The 17449-nt window shown below is 43.9% G+C and overlaps 1 protein-coding gene across 1 annotated transcript; it reads left to right on the forward strand.

Annotated features, from left to right (window-relative positions):
• Window positions 1–2083: 2083 nt before the first annotated feature.
• INHBA (inhibin subunit beta A) lies at window positions 2084–15773 on the forward strand. Its single transcript, XM_012473520.3, has 3 exons — window positions 2084–2196; window positions 4747–5273; window positions 14723–15773. The coding sequence occupies exons 2-3, from the start codon at window positions 4886–4888 to the stop codon at window positions 15613–15615; spliced, it is 1281 nt and encodes a 426-aa protein (XP_012328943.1). The 5' UTR covers window positions 2084–2196; window positions 4747–4885; the 3' UTR covers window positions 15616–15773.
• Window positions 15774–17449: the final 1676 nt, after the last annotated feature.

Genomic DNA, 17449 nt, shown 5'->3' on the forward strand with positions numbered 1-17449 from the left:
GGGGGAGGGGGAAGTGAAAGAGAAACCAAACCAAGGAAGCAGAAGGAGATTCTGGTCAGGACTGGGCTGACCAGCTTGTGCCCGGGCCCCTTGAGTTCCGCAGGCAAAAGCTGATTCCCAGTCTAGAATATGCCACAGAAGCTATTTTAACCTGCCTGCTTCCTCTACCACCCCCACCTGGATTTGCACCGAGCGAGGAGGCATTGCCACTGTGGTGCAGGTAGAGGGGTGGCAGCACGCCTGGTAGGCTGGCCTGGCACTCGGTGGCATCAGAGGGCCAGCAGAGTTTCGGTGTCACACTTGTGTTGTGGCTCCTCTGGTCAAAGTGCTGCAGACTCCTGTGACACCCATGTTTAAGAAGAGCCACCAGGCTTCTCAGAAATAATGTCACTTATTATTGTCTGACTGCTGCACTTGACCCCCACAGGTTCATATTATGGATCCCATTTTATAGATGGGAATACTGAGGCCTGAGTTTACACGGTGAGTGAACAGAAGAACTGGGATCTGATCTGTGTTTGTTTTGTGCACCCCCCTCCGCCACTATCACCTACCCTCACAAACACACACACCACTTTGTGGGGGGAGAGAGGGGATGTTTTCAGGACACCAGGGTTCATGTGTGGGGTACAGGGTGAGTTTAGATGCCCTCAAGGTCATTGACTCCACTAGTTCTCAGCAAAAAGGGTGGAGAAGTTCCTTTCTTATAAAGGATTTGAGTTCAGTCAGTGCTAAACGGAGGGGCAGGTTTGGAGTTCACCATCATTAATCCTATTTCTGTCTTTGCCACTCAGATTCACTCTCTTCCTCTACAACCTAATGATTTTTTTTTCCTACTTCATTTCTGCATATGCAGTCCTTAAAATACTCCTTCCCCCCACCCCCATGCAGCTCAACACCCACACTTTCTCTGTGTCTAACCAAGAGAGACCCTCTTACCCAGAAAACTTCTGGTGTCCTAATGGAACTTGCTTAAGCCACACATCAGGAGACCAGAACCTCTATATTTTGCTTGTGGGCACAGTGAAAAGTTTATTTTATGCATGTTAAATCCTGCATACAAAACAACATATCTGGTCATATGGCTCTCATTAGCTCCCAATTTTGTACATTTTATCCAACTTGTCATGAAAACTGGGCTTATGCTTCAACTATACTCCTTCAAACAACTCTTCACCATTCTTATCGGAGGACTCCTTCCTCCTATGTTATTTACCAGACTTGCCAACATCCCTCCCCCCCAAAAAAACCTGACCAGCTTTACCCCTATTTCAAGGGGTGTTCACTTCTTTTCATTAAGCTCACGTTATATTTGTAACAATTTACAAATTATAGGAGTTGAAGTTCTGGTAAAAAAGAATGATGCCTGAGGGTTTCTTTGTTGTTGTTGTTGTTAGGGTGTGTGTGTGTGTGTGTGTGTGTTTGGTTAGTTAGGATGAGATTCTAAAGACCTGGGAAGGATACTTATGAAGTTCACTTACAGAGAATGACTATTTCCAAAGTTCTTGGTGATAAATGATTTATGAAGCAGGCATTCAATTTCAAGATGTAAAATAATAGTGTAAGTTGGTGGAGGGGGGAGACCATCATCATATGATTATACAGATTTTCCCATTTTTTTCTCAATGAAATAGCTTATTTTAAAAAAATAAAACCAGAATCCCCATAAAGAACACTACCAATTTTCTTCCCTGAAAGAAACAATAAAATACTTTGTAAATAGAAGCAACTTCATGAAGTAACAGATGTTTTATGTAAAGACATAAAACTGAACCTGAATATAACGAGACGTGTGTGCGAGTAGTAAAGGAAAAGTTGAAAGCTGGATACACTCATTGAGACATATCTATTTGATTCCAATATTTTTCTAAAAAGGTAGAGTAATCCTAGCCAGAGGTTTGACTGGCTCACTGCATCACCCAGTAGTGTCTCAGAAGCCAGGAAGGGCTTTCCATTAGATAATGAATTATGAAATGTCTCACACTGGAAAAACCAGTCATCCGCTGATGTCATGCTGATTCCAACCAATCCCAAACAAAGCCCCAGCCCTCCTCTGTTTCAGTGGTACCAATGTGTGAGTGTACAAATAAGTAGTACAGTATAAAACTTCACAGTGCCAATACCATGAAGAGGAGCTCAGACAGCTCTTACCACATGATACAAGAGCCGGCTGGTGGAAGAGTGGGGACCAGAAAGGTAATGCTTTTTAACTCTTACTTCTGAACTCTTTACACATTCAAAGATAGGATAGCTAGGAGGAATTTTACAACTAATTGGCATTTCCAATGTGCATTGTGATTTGTACCTTTTTATATTATTCAGGCAGGTTAATATAGCTTTTAATAGTCCTAGAGCATGCAAATAGATTATGTGTTTATACAACCCACTCAGCACATATATACAAGTACATATGCCAAAGAGAAAGCTATTTTTAAGAGTTATATTCACAAACAGTAAATTCAGGGAACACACACGTACTCAGATGCAGAGAGAATCCAAATATTGATAAGTTGCACTTATCTAAATGCTGCTATTAGGACTCTTGAGTTGTTTAGAGTCATTAAACTTTTGATTTTATTTCGGACTTTCTTGTAAAACTTAACTGGACTACAAAACATTTTGGGTGCTGTATGTGTGACTCCAAATAGGTGGATGATGTTAAGTGTTATGGTACAAAAATGTTTTATGAAACCATTATAACACAAATGCCCCTGCCTCCCCCATTCTCTTTCACCATCCCCCACTAAAAATATGAGGCTTTTTAGGCAATGTTGACAAAGTTTTAACAATAATGGTGGAGTAATTGATGTTCCTGGAGCTGAAACCCCAAGGGTGTTAGGTGACTTGTAACAGAAAAAGTCTTGCAAATAGTTGTTTTGGAAAAGGGGACAGTATATACAATTCAGAGAGCCTTGTTAACCTGTGCAAACTGTAATTTTAACTTAGTGTCACAATTATCTTGCCTTCTTCCCCTTGCACTCAGATCTTATGCTTGTAGTAATGGTATTTATTAATTCTTTCCACCTAAACTGCATTGCTTGACTATAATGCTATGAACACACTAGGTGTCAGATATAAGCTGACTGTATCTTCAGAAACCAAAAGGGCTTATGTGTGGGAAAGAAACCGAGAGGGAAGGAACGCTTTAACAGATGGACCCCTTAAAGATTCTTCTGCAAGATAAAAGCAATAAGACAGAAAATGAAAAAAAGGGGAGGGGGAAGAATTTTTTTTAAGCCTCAGAAAGGCATTGTTAAAAAATTCACAATTTTCTTTTTCTGTGCACACTAAAATCCATGACGATTTCATCTGTACTGTTCCTTTGAGGGAAAAAGAAGCAGTCAAGGAGGCTGTCTATGAATGCACTGGTTGGGACAGGCTTGAGGCAAGCTGAAAAAACTACCACATGACAGAGAAAAATAATTTGCCAATATATTTTAGAGAGTCTTTTCCCATAGGACCAGTTATTCAAGTCATACGAGTGCACTCTTTTTGTAAAAGGATGTGGGAAAGGCCAAGAGAATTTAGCATTTTATCTGTGAAGTCCGGCGAGCGGTGGTATGCTGTACTGTGTGAGAGTGAGTGGGTCCCGGGCAGAAGGGGGCAGCTGAAGGGGATGGGGAGAGCACTTCTGGGACTTGGGCTTGTGACAGGCTGCCTGCCCGCTGGTCCTTTAGTGCCCAGCTGCATTTTACAGTTGGGAAGAATGGAGTGTATTATATGACCCCCAAGGAAAAGTTCTCCTGCGCTCTCGTCAGATCGCCTGCCAGTATTGATGACCTGAACATTTAAATATGAATGAATGAGGGGAAAGGAACATCTCCCCTGGACCCCAACCGGCCAGAACAATCGACTGGCCCAGGCACCTCCGTGGTCCCTGGGCCCCTCTTCCCCGACCTCCACTACCTGTCCACCGGACCTCCCTGTGCCCTCTGCCCCACCGTGTGGCTAGGTGGGCATTTTACCACCTAGGGCTGTGGCTAGGCAGGGTGGAGGGGCGATGGGGACAGACGTTTTCAATCAAGTCATCCTTGTTGATTGAGACACTGCATTCGTTTGGATTTTTTTCCCCCTCCCCTCCAAAAAAGGAAGAAGGTGAAACCAGGAAACAGGGCAGAGAAAGAAAAAAAATAGCGAACAAAATTAGGAGAATTTATTTTAGAAGGGAAAGTAGAACCCCCGAAAATGGTGATATTTGAAGAGAGGTGTCTGTGAGGAAGCTAAGAGCAGAAGGAGAGCAGCCTGTCAGAAAAACGAGCTGTCCCTCCCTCCCTAATCACAGCCCTACTCACAGCAAACTCCCTCCCTCTCCATTCACTCACTTACTTAGGGCCAATCCGTTTCTCTCTCTCTCTCTCTCTCTCTCTCTCTCTCTCTCTCTCTCTCCCTCCCTCCCCCCCCACTCTCCCTTCCTCTCCCTCTCCCCCTTCCTCCCTTCCCTCCCTCTCTCCCTCTCTCTCCCTCTCCCCCTTCTTTTCCTCTCTCTTCTCTCCCCCTCTCTCCTCTCTCCCTGTCTCTCTCTCCCTCCCATCCTCTCTCTGTCTCTGTCTGTCTCCCCCCAACCCTGTCTCTCCCTCCCTCCCTCCCTGTCTCCCTCCCTCCCTCCCTCCCTCCCTCCCTCCTTCTCTCTTACTCGGAGACAGTCAGAACTCTCCTCCCTGACAGCCACAAACCTACAGCACTGACTGCATTCAGAGAGCAACCTGCAAACAAAACTTCACAGAAAACTTTTTGTTCTTGTTCCAGAGAATTTGCTGAAGAGGAGAAGGAAAAAAAAAACCAAAAAATATAAAACCCAACAAACAAACAAAAAAACCTGTGCGTGAGGGGGGGAGGAAAAGCAGGGCCTTTTAAAAAGGCAATCACAACAACTTTTGCTGCCAGGATGCCCTTGCTTTGGCTGAGAGGATTTCTGTTGGCAAGTTGCTGGATTATAGTGAGGAGTTCCCCCACCCCAGGATCCGAGGGGCACAGCGCGGCCCCCGACTGTCCGTCCTGTGCGCTGGCCGCCCTCCCAAAGGATGTACCCAACTCTCAGCCAGAGATGGTGGAGGCCGTCAAGAAGCACATTTTAAACATGCTGCACTTAAAGAAGAGACCCGATGTCACCCAGCCGGTGCCCAAGGCGGCGCTTCTGAACGCGATCAGAAAGCTTCATGTGGGCAAAGTCGGGGAGAACGGGTATGTGGAGATAGAGGATGACATTGGAAGGAGGGCAGAAATGAATGAACTTATGGAGCAGACCTCGGAGATCATCACGTTTGCCGAGTCAGGTTGGTGTTGGCATTAGCAGGGGGTGGGGAGGGGTGGGGGTGGGTGGCGGGCGGGGGGGGGGGGTGGATAAATATATTTCTTTGCCAGTCCCAGGAGGAACTTCTTTTCCCTCCAGCTGGAAACTGCCTGGGAAGGTTATTAGTTATTAGGTGATGGTAGCGGACTAGTGGACGGAGGGCAGGCAGGGGAGGGGGAGAGGACTTTGCAGAAAAGGAATTCTCGGTAGAGCTCTGCGTGGAGATGACTGGCTTATACTTGCTAAACTCAGCCGGTCACACAGGGAGGAAGCTCCGGGGCCAACGTAGAGCTGGACGGCAGACTGTGAGGGGCTGCCTTGCCCTGCCTATGAAACCAGATCTGAGCAGCCGGATGAAAGCCGGGGCATTTTCGGGTGCTTGGGGAGCAGAGGAGGCTTCCGGACCCCATCCAAAGTTTTTATTGAGGGTAGAGGGGTGAGTGTGCCAGGATCAGAGTGGAATGACACACATGAAGTCACCCTCTTAAAACAAACCTTCCCCTTTAAAAGTCCAATCTGGGGCCACATCAGAGAAGCAGGGCACAGTTATGAGTGACAATCATTTTTACCTCTAGAAACTGTCTGTAAGTGCACAGGAACCTCATTCTAGACAGGGAAGAGCTACTTTGGGGGATAGTTGCCAAAGAACCAGCAGTTACTTTTAGGACACTGACTTTTGCTCTCTGAAGGAAAAAAAGGAAACAACCCGTGTTGTTCTTTGTAAAGTTACTAAGAGCTCTCTGCCAAGAAATGCAACCTTGACAAAGTACTCTCAGATACTATGCTGAACTCACTCAATCCTTAAGAGGAAGAACTTTAATAAATAGATTCCGATCATTGGCTCAGGACCACACTAACCTGTTGCTGACTGGCAATACCTGTCAAAAGTATGGGTCCATAGACTTGGAGCCAGGCTATTTTTATAGTGAAGTGACATAGATCCCTTTGCATGCCTGCAAGCCCATGCACGTCAGGCACACAGATGTGTTAATACTGTGTTACTTTCATGGTAATGCCAGGCTAAAGAATTGCATCCTTTGCCAACTCCATTTGAAAGGAATGCCATTGTTTTGTTTGGTAGAGCATATGGCCAGTAAAGTGTGTGCAGGGACTCCCAGCATTTTTGTTTAAAAGTTTGCTGCAGCAGTATAAACAATTAAGGCAACACTCAGAATTTCCAATCCTGAAAACCTGTTGACTCAGATGTTCTGTTTTCAAGAAAACCATGAAAGACCTGGGCATCTTTCTGGGGGTGCGGATAGCCTGCTGGCAGCATGGGTTCCCCTTGTAGGAGAAGCCCTGGTGTCCCACAAGCTTCCCAGTTCGGCTCTCTCACCAGCAGCCTCTCTCACTTAGGGAAGGTCTACTTTCTTTCCCTAAAGCTGTTTCTTAACCCAGCCCCAAAAGGCATGATCATTAGGACTCTATCTTCTGAAGCTTTTTGAGGAAGAAAGCTAGGGTAGAACTTTTCAAGTTGACAGCCATTTTTTCTCAATTTTTTTGTAGTGGGATAAGATTAAAAAAGAAAATATTTATGATTCTTGGCTGCATGGGTGAAACAGATTTCAGGGGTCTAGAGGGTTGCTGCGTGTCTTTATATATGGCAGCTCCTATCCAGTTGGCTTTAACCATGTCCATATAACTAAGTATACCTATGCCTTTGACCACGTTTACCCGCACAACTGTTGCTATCAGTATGCCCCTCTTTCTGACTTACTGGATTTGTAAAGCAAATCACTCTCTTGGCATTTAGAGATTTGGCAGTGAAAAAAATTGACCATTTACATTCTTTCTTATGTATGGCCTTCCTTTCAGCGCCAGTCTTCTCTCAGTTGTATGAGATCTTGTCATTTTGTACTTCTCTGTTAGGTGTTTAGTTTCAAAGAAAATGAGCGACTTTTTAAAAAGCGACTCATTGGACATTCACATTGAGTCAAGTTTAAGATTTGTAGTGGGAAACTCCTAGTTGATTTTACAACTTGACTTTTGATTCTTAGAAAACATTTATTACAATTGATTATTTTTCTTTGAGAGATTTCACACATCAACTTCAAGTTGATTTAATATAATGTCCCAGATTTAATGACTGCTATATGGACAGTCTACTCTTCAAGAAGAAAACCATGTGAGCATTTTGCTGCTGATTTCGCTAATCGAGGAAAAGATATTTATTATCTGAATGACTGTAGCGAATATATGAGCACGAATAGCAAAGACCTATGTCTTGTTGCTTTTGGAATAATTCAACTTTAATAACATTCCAGCTATGTGGACTGTCAAGAGTTTTTGGAGAATAGAAAAAAGCATGTATTTTTCTTTCCTTTTAAACCATTTTATGCAGCAAAGAATCCAGACATTGTCACTCATGAGCATGCCACAGATGCAGACCCATAGCGGCCTCTTTCAACTCCAAGTTTCTTCAATTCGAGGCTACGTTTAACTTTGGCCTTTTCTCTCCTTGATTGCTGGATAAAGCCAGGGCATGGCCAGAGAAGCAGAGAGCCTGCAAAAGCTCAGGTGCTTGGGACTCTTTTAATTGAGTTTGCTCCATCCTGCTTGGGTAAAAAGTGCCCAATTTTTGTAAAGCTGATGCAAGTTGTTATTGACTAAACAGCAGGGAATCACTCTAAGGCTCTCTGAAATGTATCCCAACAAACAAAAATGATTTTCTTTTTATGTATGTCACATCGACCAAGATTGCTCACCAAGGCTAGTGTGTTCTTTGCGCAGCTGGCACAAAACCCTCAGTGTTTACCTTAAGGCCTATAGAGGCCTTCACAAGGAAAGATAGAAGGAACGAATAAAGCCAGGCCCCCATCACTATAAATGTCAATGACTAAATTCAGTGACCTTCTTAGCTGATACAGCTTATTTTTATTTTGTGTTGACTCATGACAGTAGCTGGTCATCAACACATAATAATAATGTATCTCTGAGTCTCCATATGCTGTCAAACCTGTACGTGGGTTCTGGTAATTAGCTTAGCAATTGATAGCACTTGTTGTAGAAAGAATAGGGGAAAAAAAGACAAATGAAACACCAAGAAATGGATGTGCTCACATAGCCTAGGTGTCATTGAGTGCAACACATAAGTTTACCCCTTGGGGGATACTATGCATGGAAGATTTGAGTTAGAAGTTGACACCGCCCAGACAGGGGTCGAAGAAGCCTTGCTTGGATGACCATTTTCCCCACCCCAAGAAATCCATCTCTAAATGGAGCTGACTTCCACCATCCCATGCCCATCTTCCCAACTTTTCTGTGAATCACCCCTCCCTTAGGGATGCCTTTAGAGGTTACAGGCTCTCTTCTGTGAATAATAGAGAAGAGCGGCCACAAGAGGGCGCGTTCCAAAGACTTTTGCTCCTTGTCAGTTTCTCTAGGGAAAGGCAGTTGTGCCTACTGGAAGCCCCTGTCTGTAGCGCCCTAATCTTGGTGATTATCAGTTACCTCCTGCTCCCTCTCATCCTGCAGAAAAAGTTAGGAATTTATGATATGGGAGAAGCATGACTACCTGTAATACATTAAATGAGACAGAAGGAAAGGAAATGGAAATTCTAGTGATACATGTGAACATTCCGGAGCTCTATGGAAGGCAGACGAGTGATAAATTTCAAAAGCAAACAAAACAGAGCAGGGAGAAATGTGACCATGAATCATCAGCGATACTGATTTGCTCACAAGTCTCTCCCTAATACGGTCACCCGGGGCATAACAAAAACATCTTCCATCTCCCCTGATTTTGTTGCCTAGTTTTCCTGTCTTATCAACACTTTACACCAGTGACAAATGACAAGTGACTTCAAACAGGGAGGAAAAAGGTGGTTCTTTCTTGAACGCCTTGTGGAGACACGGTGTACAGCTTCTGAGGATGCGTTTGTTTCCAAACTGAGAGTGTGGAGAGAAATGGTGGGGAAAGATAGGAAAAGAGGTTAATAGTGGTCTGCGGCCTGTGCAGTTGGGAAGCACTGGGCTGGGAGTGGTGGAGATGCCAGGCTGGAAAGTCAGTTGTAATATTTAAAGAACTGCAGTAATACCTTCCCAGGCGCTTTTCTTGAAAACACATATTTGTCTTGGCCCCTCTTCTGCTAAAAAATACTTGCACATGATCTCCTAGCTGTAGTTCAGAATTCTTCCTACTTGATTGGTTCCTAGGTCCAAAATCAAAAGTGCCAAAGTTCTCAGGAACTTTGGAAGAAGTCTCTGAAATTTTATGGGTTGAACCTTAAGAATTTTTGCTGCTTGTAGGAACCTAAAACCACTTTCTCCCAAAATATTTAACCTTTTTCATCACCATTTTAATGGAAGAGGCATGGATGATGGATGTTTGTGGCTGGCATTTATAAATCAATAATGGATCCTAAGAAGGGACATTAAAGCTAAAAAGTTAATCAAGATAATTTATGGCCAAACCTACAGTTCTACTGCAGGAAAGATCCTCTACTGTAGGTCAAAGGAGGAATAACCTTAAGACCTCACTTGCTGCTTTCTGCGCAAACCCCTGGAAGCAGTCCAAGAGCTTCAGAGAACGCACCCTGTAAATGGTAGTTGTGTATACCCTTACCATTGACTATACCATATCTAGGCACAGTGAAATCTTGATGAAGAATGAAAAATTAAAGGAACAGACGCTTTTTACAGGGAGACTTCCCCCACCCCCCACCCCCCACCCCATGGTGAGTTTAAATATGTTCTATAAACAACAAGGCTTTCCACATTCACATTAGAGACATAATTATTGCCCATATGTAAAAGAGCAACATATTTTAAGCAGGACCCTGGTGAGGAAAACAAAACCAAATCGAAACACTGCATGTGTGTGTAGCTGATTTAATTGGAAATGTTCATACACTCACAGATCTGAGATGCTGGACTTCTGGATGAGCCCAGCCTTTGCATCCTAGTGTAGGGGAGGGAACAACAAGGGGCTTAGCTGCTTAACCCTTGGCATGCCTTTGTGATTGACTTATTCAAAACATTTTAAAAATTCTGAAAGCAAATAAAAATGTGCTACAAACACCCTTCCGGGTATCTTTCCTTCCAGCTTAACACAGCCTCTCCCCAGTCCAATCCTTCCCACCCAGCAGCGTTTCAAAGGTATTCCCTGTGAGGTACAAAATTTCTCTCTCTGCCCATTTTTCTGCACCTCTTTTTCTCTCTCTTTGGTATGTGTCCACCGAGCTCATAGAGGTTTAAGTGATGAAATATTATCACCCACATGGGTTTGCGTGGGACTTTCTTAGTGAATTACTCAGGCAGAGCAGGCTGTGATACAGCCTTGCTCACAAGCCTCAGGAGAGAAAAAATAGCACAGAGAATGAAAAGAATATTATCAGAGAGTAGGTAATGAAAGGTTAGCAAAGCAACCAGCTATATCTGGCTAGCTAGGTAATAGTGCAGGAACCTGGGTCACACCTGTACAAACTAGTGCAGAAACTGCTCATAGCGCATTATGGGAAGGCTTTCATTTCAAGATTTTACAGCATGAGATATTTAAGTGAAAGCTCAAACTGATTAGAAATTGATCCCGAACATCTCAGCCTTAGTCAACCTTCCCTTTTTCAAATTGTTATGCATGGAGATTGGAGAATTGGGGCATCTTGAACGTGTCACTGCAGTATTGCAATCTCTCTCAGGTAATATAGAGATAAAGGGAATATAATAAATTGACCTGTTATTTATTATATTTTTCATACCTAGGATATTCCAGGGCTGTAATATATTTCTGAAGCCTAAAGCCCTGATAAACATCAATCCCACGTCAGTTTCCAGCAGTCTCATCTCCCCACCCCCTTCTGCAATGAAAGCTAATGTAAAAGAAAGAAATATGCACTGCTTAATAAGTCAGAATACAATAGAACTTGTAAAATGTACCTGCATACAAGGTAGACATTAGGAAGACTTGAATCTCTCTCTTCCCCCTGTTCTCCTGAGCATTATGGCAACAGCATTTTCATGAAATTAGATCTGTTTTTTTTTCTTGATAAAATACCATGCAATATACAAATAGCAGTTCCAGAAATGGACACCAGGAGAAGGAGGCGACAGGCATGTCAATTAGTAGGGGGAAAATCCAAATGTCAGAAATATGGGGGAGAGAGAAAGCATGCAGGCAGTGGATGCATATACAGGGAACAGAGTCTTTCAATTCATATAATTAAACGGATGCATAAATCAGCGCCCGTGCCCCTCCACAATACGCAGGCAATGCCATGCAGTTAATTATCAGCCAAGACCAGCATGAAAGTCATTTTATGATGACTCTCTGATCCTAATATAACAGCACCTGACAGATTGAGCCCCCTCTAATGAGTACTCTCTTTGTACAATCCTCTCTCAGGAACACTAAATCATTTGCTTCCAAGTACAGCTGCCTGTGAAGAAGGGGTGGGGCTAGATCATGCATCAGAAACCTGCTCTTGTGAAATGAGAGGCTGTCCTGTAGGCTGTGTGACTGGAAGCCAGCAGCCTCAGCCTCTCTAGCCCCACAAAAGCAATTTGCACGCGGCTGTCACTAATTTCAGTCAGCCAAGTAACCCTCCCTCAGCACCCCCACCCAAACATCTGTAGTCTGCCCTGGATGTTATTCATGGAAAGTCCACTGCACGCAGGTCAGCACTGCTGTCCATCAACCTTCACCCTGACCCCTTCTGGCAGGTGTGGTTGAGAGCAGAGCAGAGCCCATGGGGATGAGTTACCCAAAACCCAGTGACCCTCCCCATCTGGGGCACTAGTCAGACACTCCAGTTTCACACTCTTTCCTAGAAAAACAAAACCCAACCTTGTGCCCTCTGGCTTCTCTAATTTAGCAGCTACTATCTCTCTGTTTTTGGAGTGACACCCTGTGCAGTTTAGGATTTCAGAAGCTGTCCTGCATAGAGGCAGAAGGGATAACAGTGGGTAGCTTGTTAACATTCTCCACGGGGCAGGGTGGATGTGCCCACGCTGGAGGTAACCTGCACACCCTCCAGGCCAGTTATCTGAGGCTTGGGAGGTTTCCCTCAGCCTTCTCCTACGGCCTTGGCAGGACCCTTCCACCTTAAAATCAACTGCTGATTGGCTTTTTAGATTTAAATGATTAAGCTCTGCTTCTGGGAATCTTCTTCTCTTTTACTTTGTTAACAAACAAACACCAACAATGAAACCCCCACCAATTCTTAGCAAAAGGGAATATGGAATTCAGATTTTGAAAAAATAAGTCATCATGCTTCCTAAAATAAGACCGCTTCTCCCTCTAACTGCTCCCTGCTCTGGTATTCTATCTAATCTTAAACCCAACTTTATTATTCATTTCAACTCCTGCCAAAGACATGAGGTCGGAGTCAGAGGAACTCCCCTTACCACCACCACCATCATCATGGCCAACATCCTCGTACGTTTATAGAAAGATGCCAGAGAACCTTTCATATCCATCTGCAGCCCTGCTTGGCCCTTGCCTCAGTGAATTTACCACTATCATAATCACAGTGTGCAGAGTGTGTTAAATTAAGAACAGAATCTACAGTACGCAATGCACAGAAAAGCCTGCCTTCTGCTGCAGAGAACTTGAAACTGTGCCTAAAATTTATAGTACCGTAAACATCTCAGGGCCTCGAGTGATAAGTATGGCTGGATTTCCGTTAACTATAGAAATCCAGGCAGGGAGATCCTCCCAGGGAGTTGCGAGTTCTAAGATGAACTTCTTAAAGATTGTTCCCAGATTTGTGCATGGGATAGATGTACAGCGGACAGTTGTAAGGAGGTCCATGGTCATGGGAAAGAGGATATGTTTCTATATGCCATCAAGTGGGGAAAATGGAAGTGAGGGAAAATATCTGATTAATCAAAAAATTCTCGTTTGGATACCTGCTTTTATAGTAAATGCTGCTGCATGATTAAACATGCAGGTGCTTAAGAAAAGAAAAGGAAATAGGTGATTTTCTAATTTTAGAGTTAGGCTAGAACTGAGTGGTTGCTAAATTCGACTGCCCTGACAATGTGGGGATTTCCTGTGTATTAGCAGCGGTTGCTATTTGACATAGGATTCTGATGCTCATTAAGCTGCACTCTAATGGGTCACAGGCAAAAATGGAGGATTCAGAGGTATGAGGTGGCTCACTTAATTTAATAGAACTCAATGCTAAGGACTCCTCTATTTGTTAAATAAGTAATCAAGTCATTGCCTACTTTCTGCTAAACACTAGACTATGCTAGTGACCTTAGACCCTAGGCATTCTAAACCAGGCTGGCAGGAGGGTGGTGGTGGAGGAGATGTGAGGGAAGCCTCCTAGAGAAAGTGTCGTCCAAACAATCTGAACATTGAAACATTATTAAAGGCAGCACTAAGGGTGGTATGCTGGAGTTTGGGGAGGGCAGGAGCACTTGAGGCAGCAGCAGCAGCAGGTGTCACTGCCTGCAGGTGAGGGGGATGGGGTTCTCAAGGCCTCAAGGGAATACTGTGTAGCTAGACCCCAGAGAACAGGACTGGGCAAGAGCTGGTATTCAAGGTAGGAACAGCATGTGCACAGCCCAAAGTCCCGGGCAGTTTCTGTTAGATACTGAGAGCAATAGGAAGTCAGTGAAGGACTTTCAAGAAGAAGTAGTGTGATCAGATCCACCTGTGGGAAAGATCCCTTTAGCTGCTTCCTGGAGAAATGACTGGAGAGAAGGCCTGCCTCGTTCAAGCAGAAGCAAAGTAAAGAAAATGCTGCTGCAGTGACCCAGCAAAGAGGTGACTGGGGAGGAATCAGGCTGCGACAAGGGAAGAGGAGGCTGGCTCAGTGTGTCCCTCCGGCACAGACCTACACACTGAGGTGGGGCCAGGGCCTGCATTTTTTGTCTGAGAACAATATTTCCTTAGCTTTCTAGAGCTTGCGGTGTCTTTTTGTTTATATTATCTCATTTGATCTTCCTAAACCTGTGAGATAACAGGTCAAATGTCATTATGTCATTCCCATTTTATAGAAGATGAAACTGAGGTTAAGCAATTAGTCAACAGACACAGACCCTCAGGCCCTCTTCATTCTAAAGCAAGGGTCCAACAACTTTTTTCTGCAAAGGGCTGGAGAGTAACTAGTTCAGGCTTCGTGAGCCAGTCTGCTGCAGCTACTCAGCTCTGGTTTATAGCGCGAAAGCAGCCGTAGGCAGCATGTGCAGAAGTGAGCATAGCTGTGCTCCAACAGAACTTTATGTACAGGCACTAACATTTAAATTTCAGTTAATTGTCACGTGTCACAAAGTATCACTTCTTCCATCACCACTTAAAAGTATAAAAACCATTCCTAGTTTGCCAGCAGTACAGAAACAGTTACGGCTTGTGGGCTATCATTTGCTGACCCCTGTTCGAGATGGTCTATCACAGAAGACTCCTGCTTGTCTGAAATTTGTGAGTACATGTAAATGTTGGGATTAACAGGTGTCTCTGTTTTCTCTTATGCTGTCTTTCATCATTAGGCACAGCCAGGAAGACGCTGCACTTCGAGATTTCCAAGGAAGGCAGTGACCTGTCAGTGGTGGAGCGCGCGGAAGTCTGGCTCTTCCTAAAAGTCCCCAAGGCCAACAGAACCAGGACCAAAGTCACCATCCGCCTCTTTCAGCAGCAGAAGCACCCGCAGGGCATCTTGGACGCAGGGGAGGAGACCGAGGAAGTGGGCTTAAAGGGGGAGAGGAGTGAACTGTTGCTATCTGAAAAAGTGGTAGACGCTCGGAAGAGCACCTGGCACGTCTTCCCTGTCTCCAGCAGCATCCAGCGGTTGTTGGACCAGGGCAAGAGCTCCCTAGACGTTCGGATTGCCTGTGAGCAGTGCCAGGAGAGTGGCGCCAGCCTGGTGCTCCTGGGCAAGAAGAAGAAGAAAGAAGAGGAGGGGGAAGGGAAAAAGAAGGGTGGAGGTGAAGGTGGGGCGGGAGCAGATGAGGAGAAGGAGCAGTCGCACAGACCTTTCCTCATGCTGCAGGCCCGGCAGTCTGAAGACCACCCTCATCGCCGGCGTCGGCGGGGCTTAGAGTGTGACGGCAAGGTCAACATCTGCTGTAAGAAACAGTTCTTTGTCAGTTTCAAGGACATCGGCTGGAATGACTGGATCATTGCTCCCTCTGGCTATCATGCCAACTACTGCGAGGGTGAGTGCCCGAGCCATATAGCAGGCACATCCGGGTCCTCACTGTCCTTCCACTCAACAGTCATCAACCACTACCGCATGCGGGGCCACAGCCCCTTTGCCAACCTCAAATCGTGCTGTGTGCCCACCAAGCTGAGACCCATGTCCATGTTGTACTATGATGATGGTCAAAACATCATCAAAAAGGACATTCAGAACATGATCGTGGAGGAGTGCGGGTGCTCATAGAGTTGCCCAGTCCAGGGGGAAAGGGAGCAAGAGTTATCCAGAGAAGACAGTGGCAAAATGAAGAAATTTTTAAGGTTTCTGAGTTAACCAGAAAAATAGAAATTTAAAAAAACAAAAACAAAAACAAAAACAACAAAAAAAGTAAATTGAAAACAAAACCTGATGAAACAGATGAAGGAAGATATGGGAAAAAATCCTTAGCCAGGGCTCAGAGATGAAGCAGTGAAAGAGACAGGAATTGGGAGGGGAAGGGAAAATGGTGTACCCTTCATTTCTTCTGAAATCACACTGATGACATCAGTTGTTTAAAAGGGGTATTGTCCTTTCCCCCCTTGCAGTTCCCTTGTGAGCCTTGAATCAACTAGTCCAGTCTGCAGTAGTGTGGACTAGAACAACCCAAATAGCATCTAGAAAGCCATGAGTTTGAAAGGGCCCATTATAGGCACTTTCCTACCCAATTACCCAGGTCATAAGGTATGCCTGTGTGACACTTATCTCTGTGTATATCAGCATACACATACTCACTTCACACACACACACACACACACACACACACACACCAATCGTGTGCAGGTGGTCACACTTCCTTTTTCTGTACCACTTTTGCTACAAGACAAAACAAAACAAACAACATTAAAAAATTGAGAACAAGCATGGAAAGAATGAAAGATCACGGAAAAAAGAATACCAAGTTACATTTCGTTAAGGTGCTTATGATCTTAGAACTATGCAACCTAATAGGTTTGAAACTGTTTACCTGAGAGAGAACAAAAAGAGAGACTTTTTTGTATTGGAAGTAATCTGATTAATTTTTATTTTCTTCAAGGAGAGATACTTGAAAGGAATATGTTTGTCCATCTGTTGGATCCAAACATTTCTATATTTTGTAAATGTTGTTGTTGTTTTTTTTTTAATCGTTTACTATTTGCACTACAATGGTGTTTGACCTGTCTAATCCTTATTTAACAAGTATTTTCTTTGGGTGGGGGTGGGGGTGGGGTTTAAGAGCTGCACTTAATGTGAGCTATAAAAGAACTGCTACAGCACACAAAATAGCTATTTTTATTATTATAATTATAATTATTATTATTATTTTGTACCTTAAAAAATAGACACATACACCAAAGACATTTGTGTGAGCCTTTAAACAGTCTGTCTGTGGTTGGTATCATTCACCATCAATGAGTCAGGGGTTGGGAGTAGTGTGGATTGTGTTCAGGCTTAAAAGACCTGAGAAGTTTGGTTTTTGACTCCTTTTACATCCATGAAACAGGACATTTCATACTGGATGTACAGTAGTTGTACACTGTTGGATATCAAGTTCAATCAAATTCATGGAACTACATGCTTGTATGTGTATATATACATTGCTTGTGCATATGCATATCTGTATGTATATATACATGTATTGTACCATGTCCATACACATTTTAAGCACTTCAGGCTGTCATTTTTTAATGTTCTTAAAGCAATGAATGTTTGTGTGCAAAACACAGTATTTTTAAGATGGATAGGCTATAGTTTTTGCTTTTACTCTGAACTAGGTGGGCACATTTCAAAAATTTGGATGGGAAAAAGCCTGGAAATTCCAGCAAATATTCAGCAAGGCCCTCTTTCGATGTACAGGGATCAAACTTCCTCCTCTTTCTTGTCCCTTCTCCCACTTCTACAAGTTATCCCCTGTGGGGAAAACAGGATAACAAAAACTCTGGGCTGATATTTTTCCAACTTACTGTCTATTGGAATCAATCTTAGAAGATTTTTCAGAAAAAAATAATAGGCCAGAATTAGAATTGAGTGCATTTTTAAAAAATGATTCAGGCTTGGTTGTGAG

The sequence above is a fragment of the Aotus nancymaae genome, unplaced genomic scaffold, assembly GCF_030222135.1.
Source record: "Aotus nancymaae isolate 86718 unplaced genomic scaffold, 86718_ANA_hifiasm-v0.15.2.pri h1tg000065l, whole genome shotgun sequence".
NCBI classification, from domain to species: domain Eukaryota; kingdom Metazoa; phylum Chordata; class Mammalia; order Primates; family Aotidae; genus Aotus; species Aotus nancymaae.

Coding starts and splice junctions, on each gene's coding strand:
- INHBA (XM_012473520.3), top strand. CDS start 4,886: ATGCCCTTGCTTTGGCTGAGAGGATTTCTGTTGGCAAGTTGCTGGATT. Junction 5,274..14,722: donor CATCACGTTTGCCGAGTCAG/GTTGGTGTTGGC, acceptor TTTCATCATTAG/GCACAGCCAGGAAGACGCTG.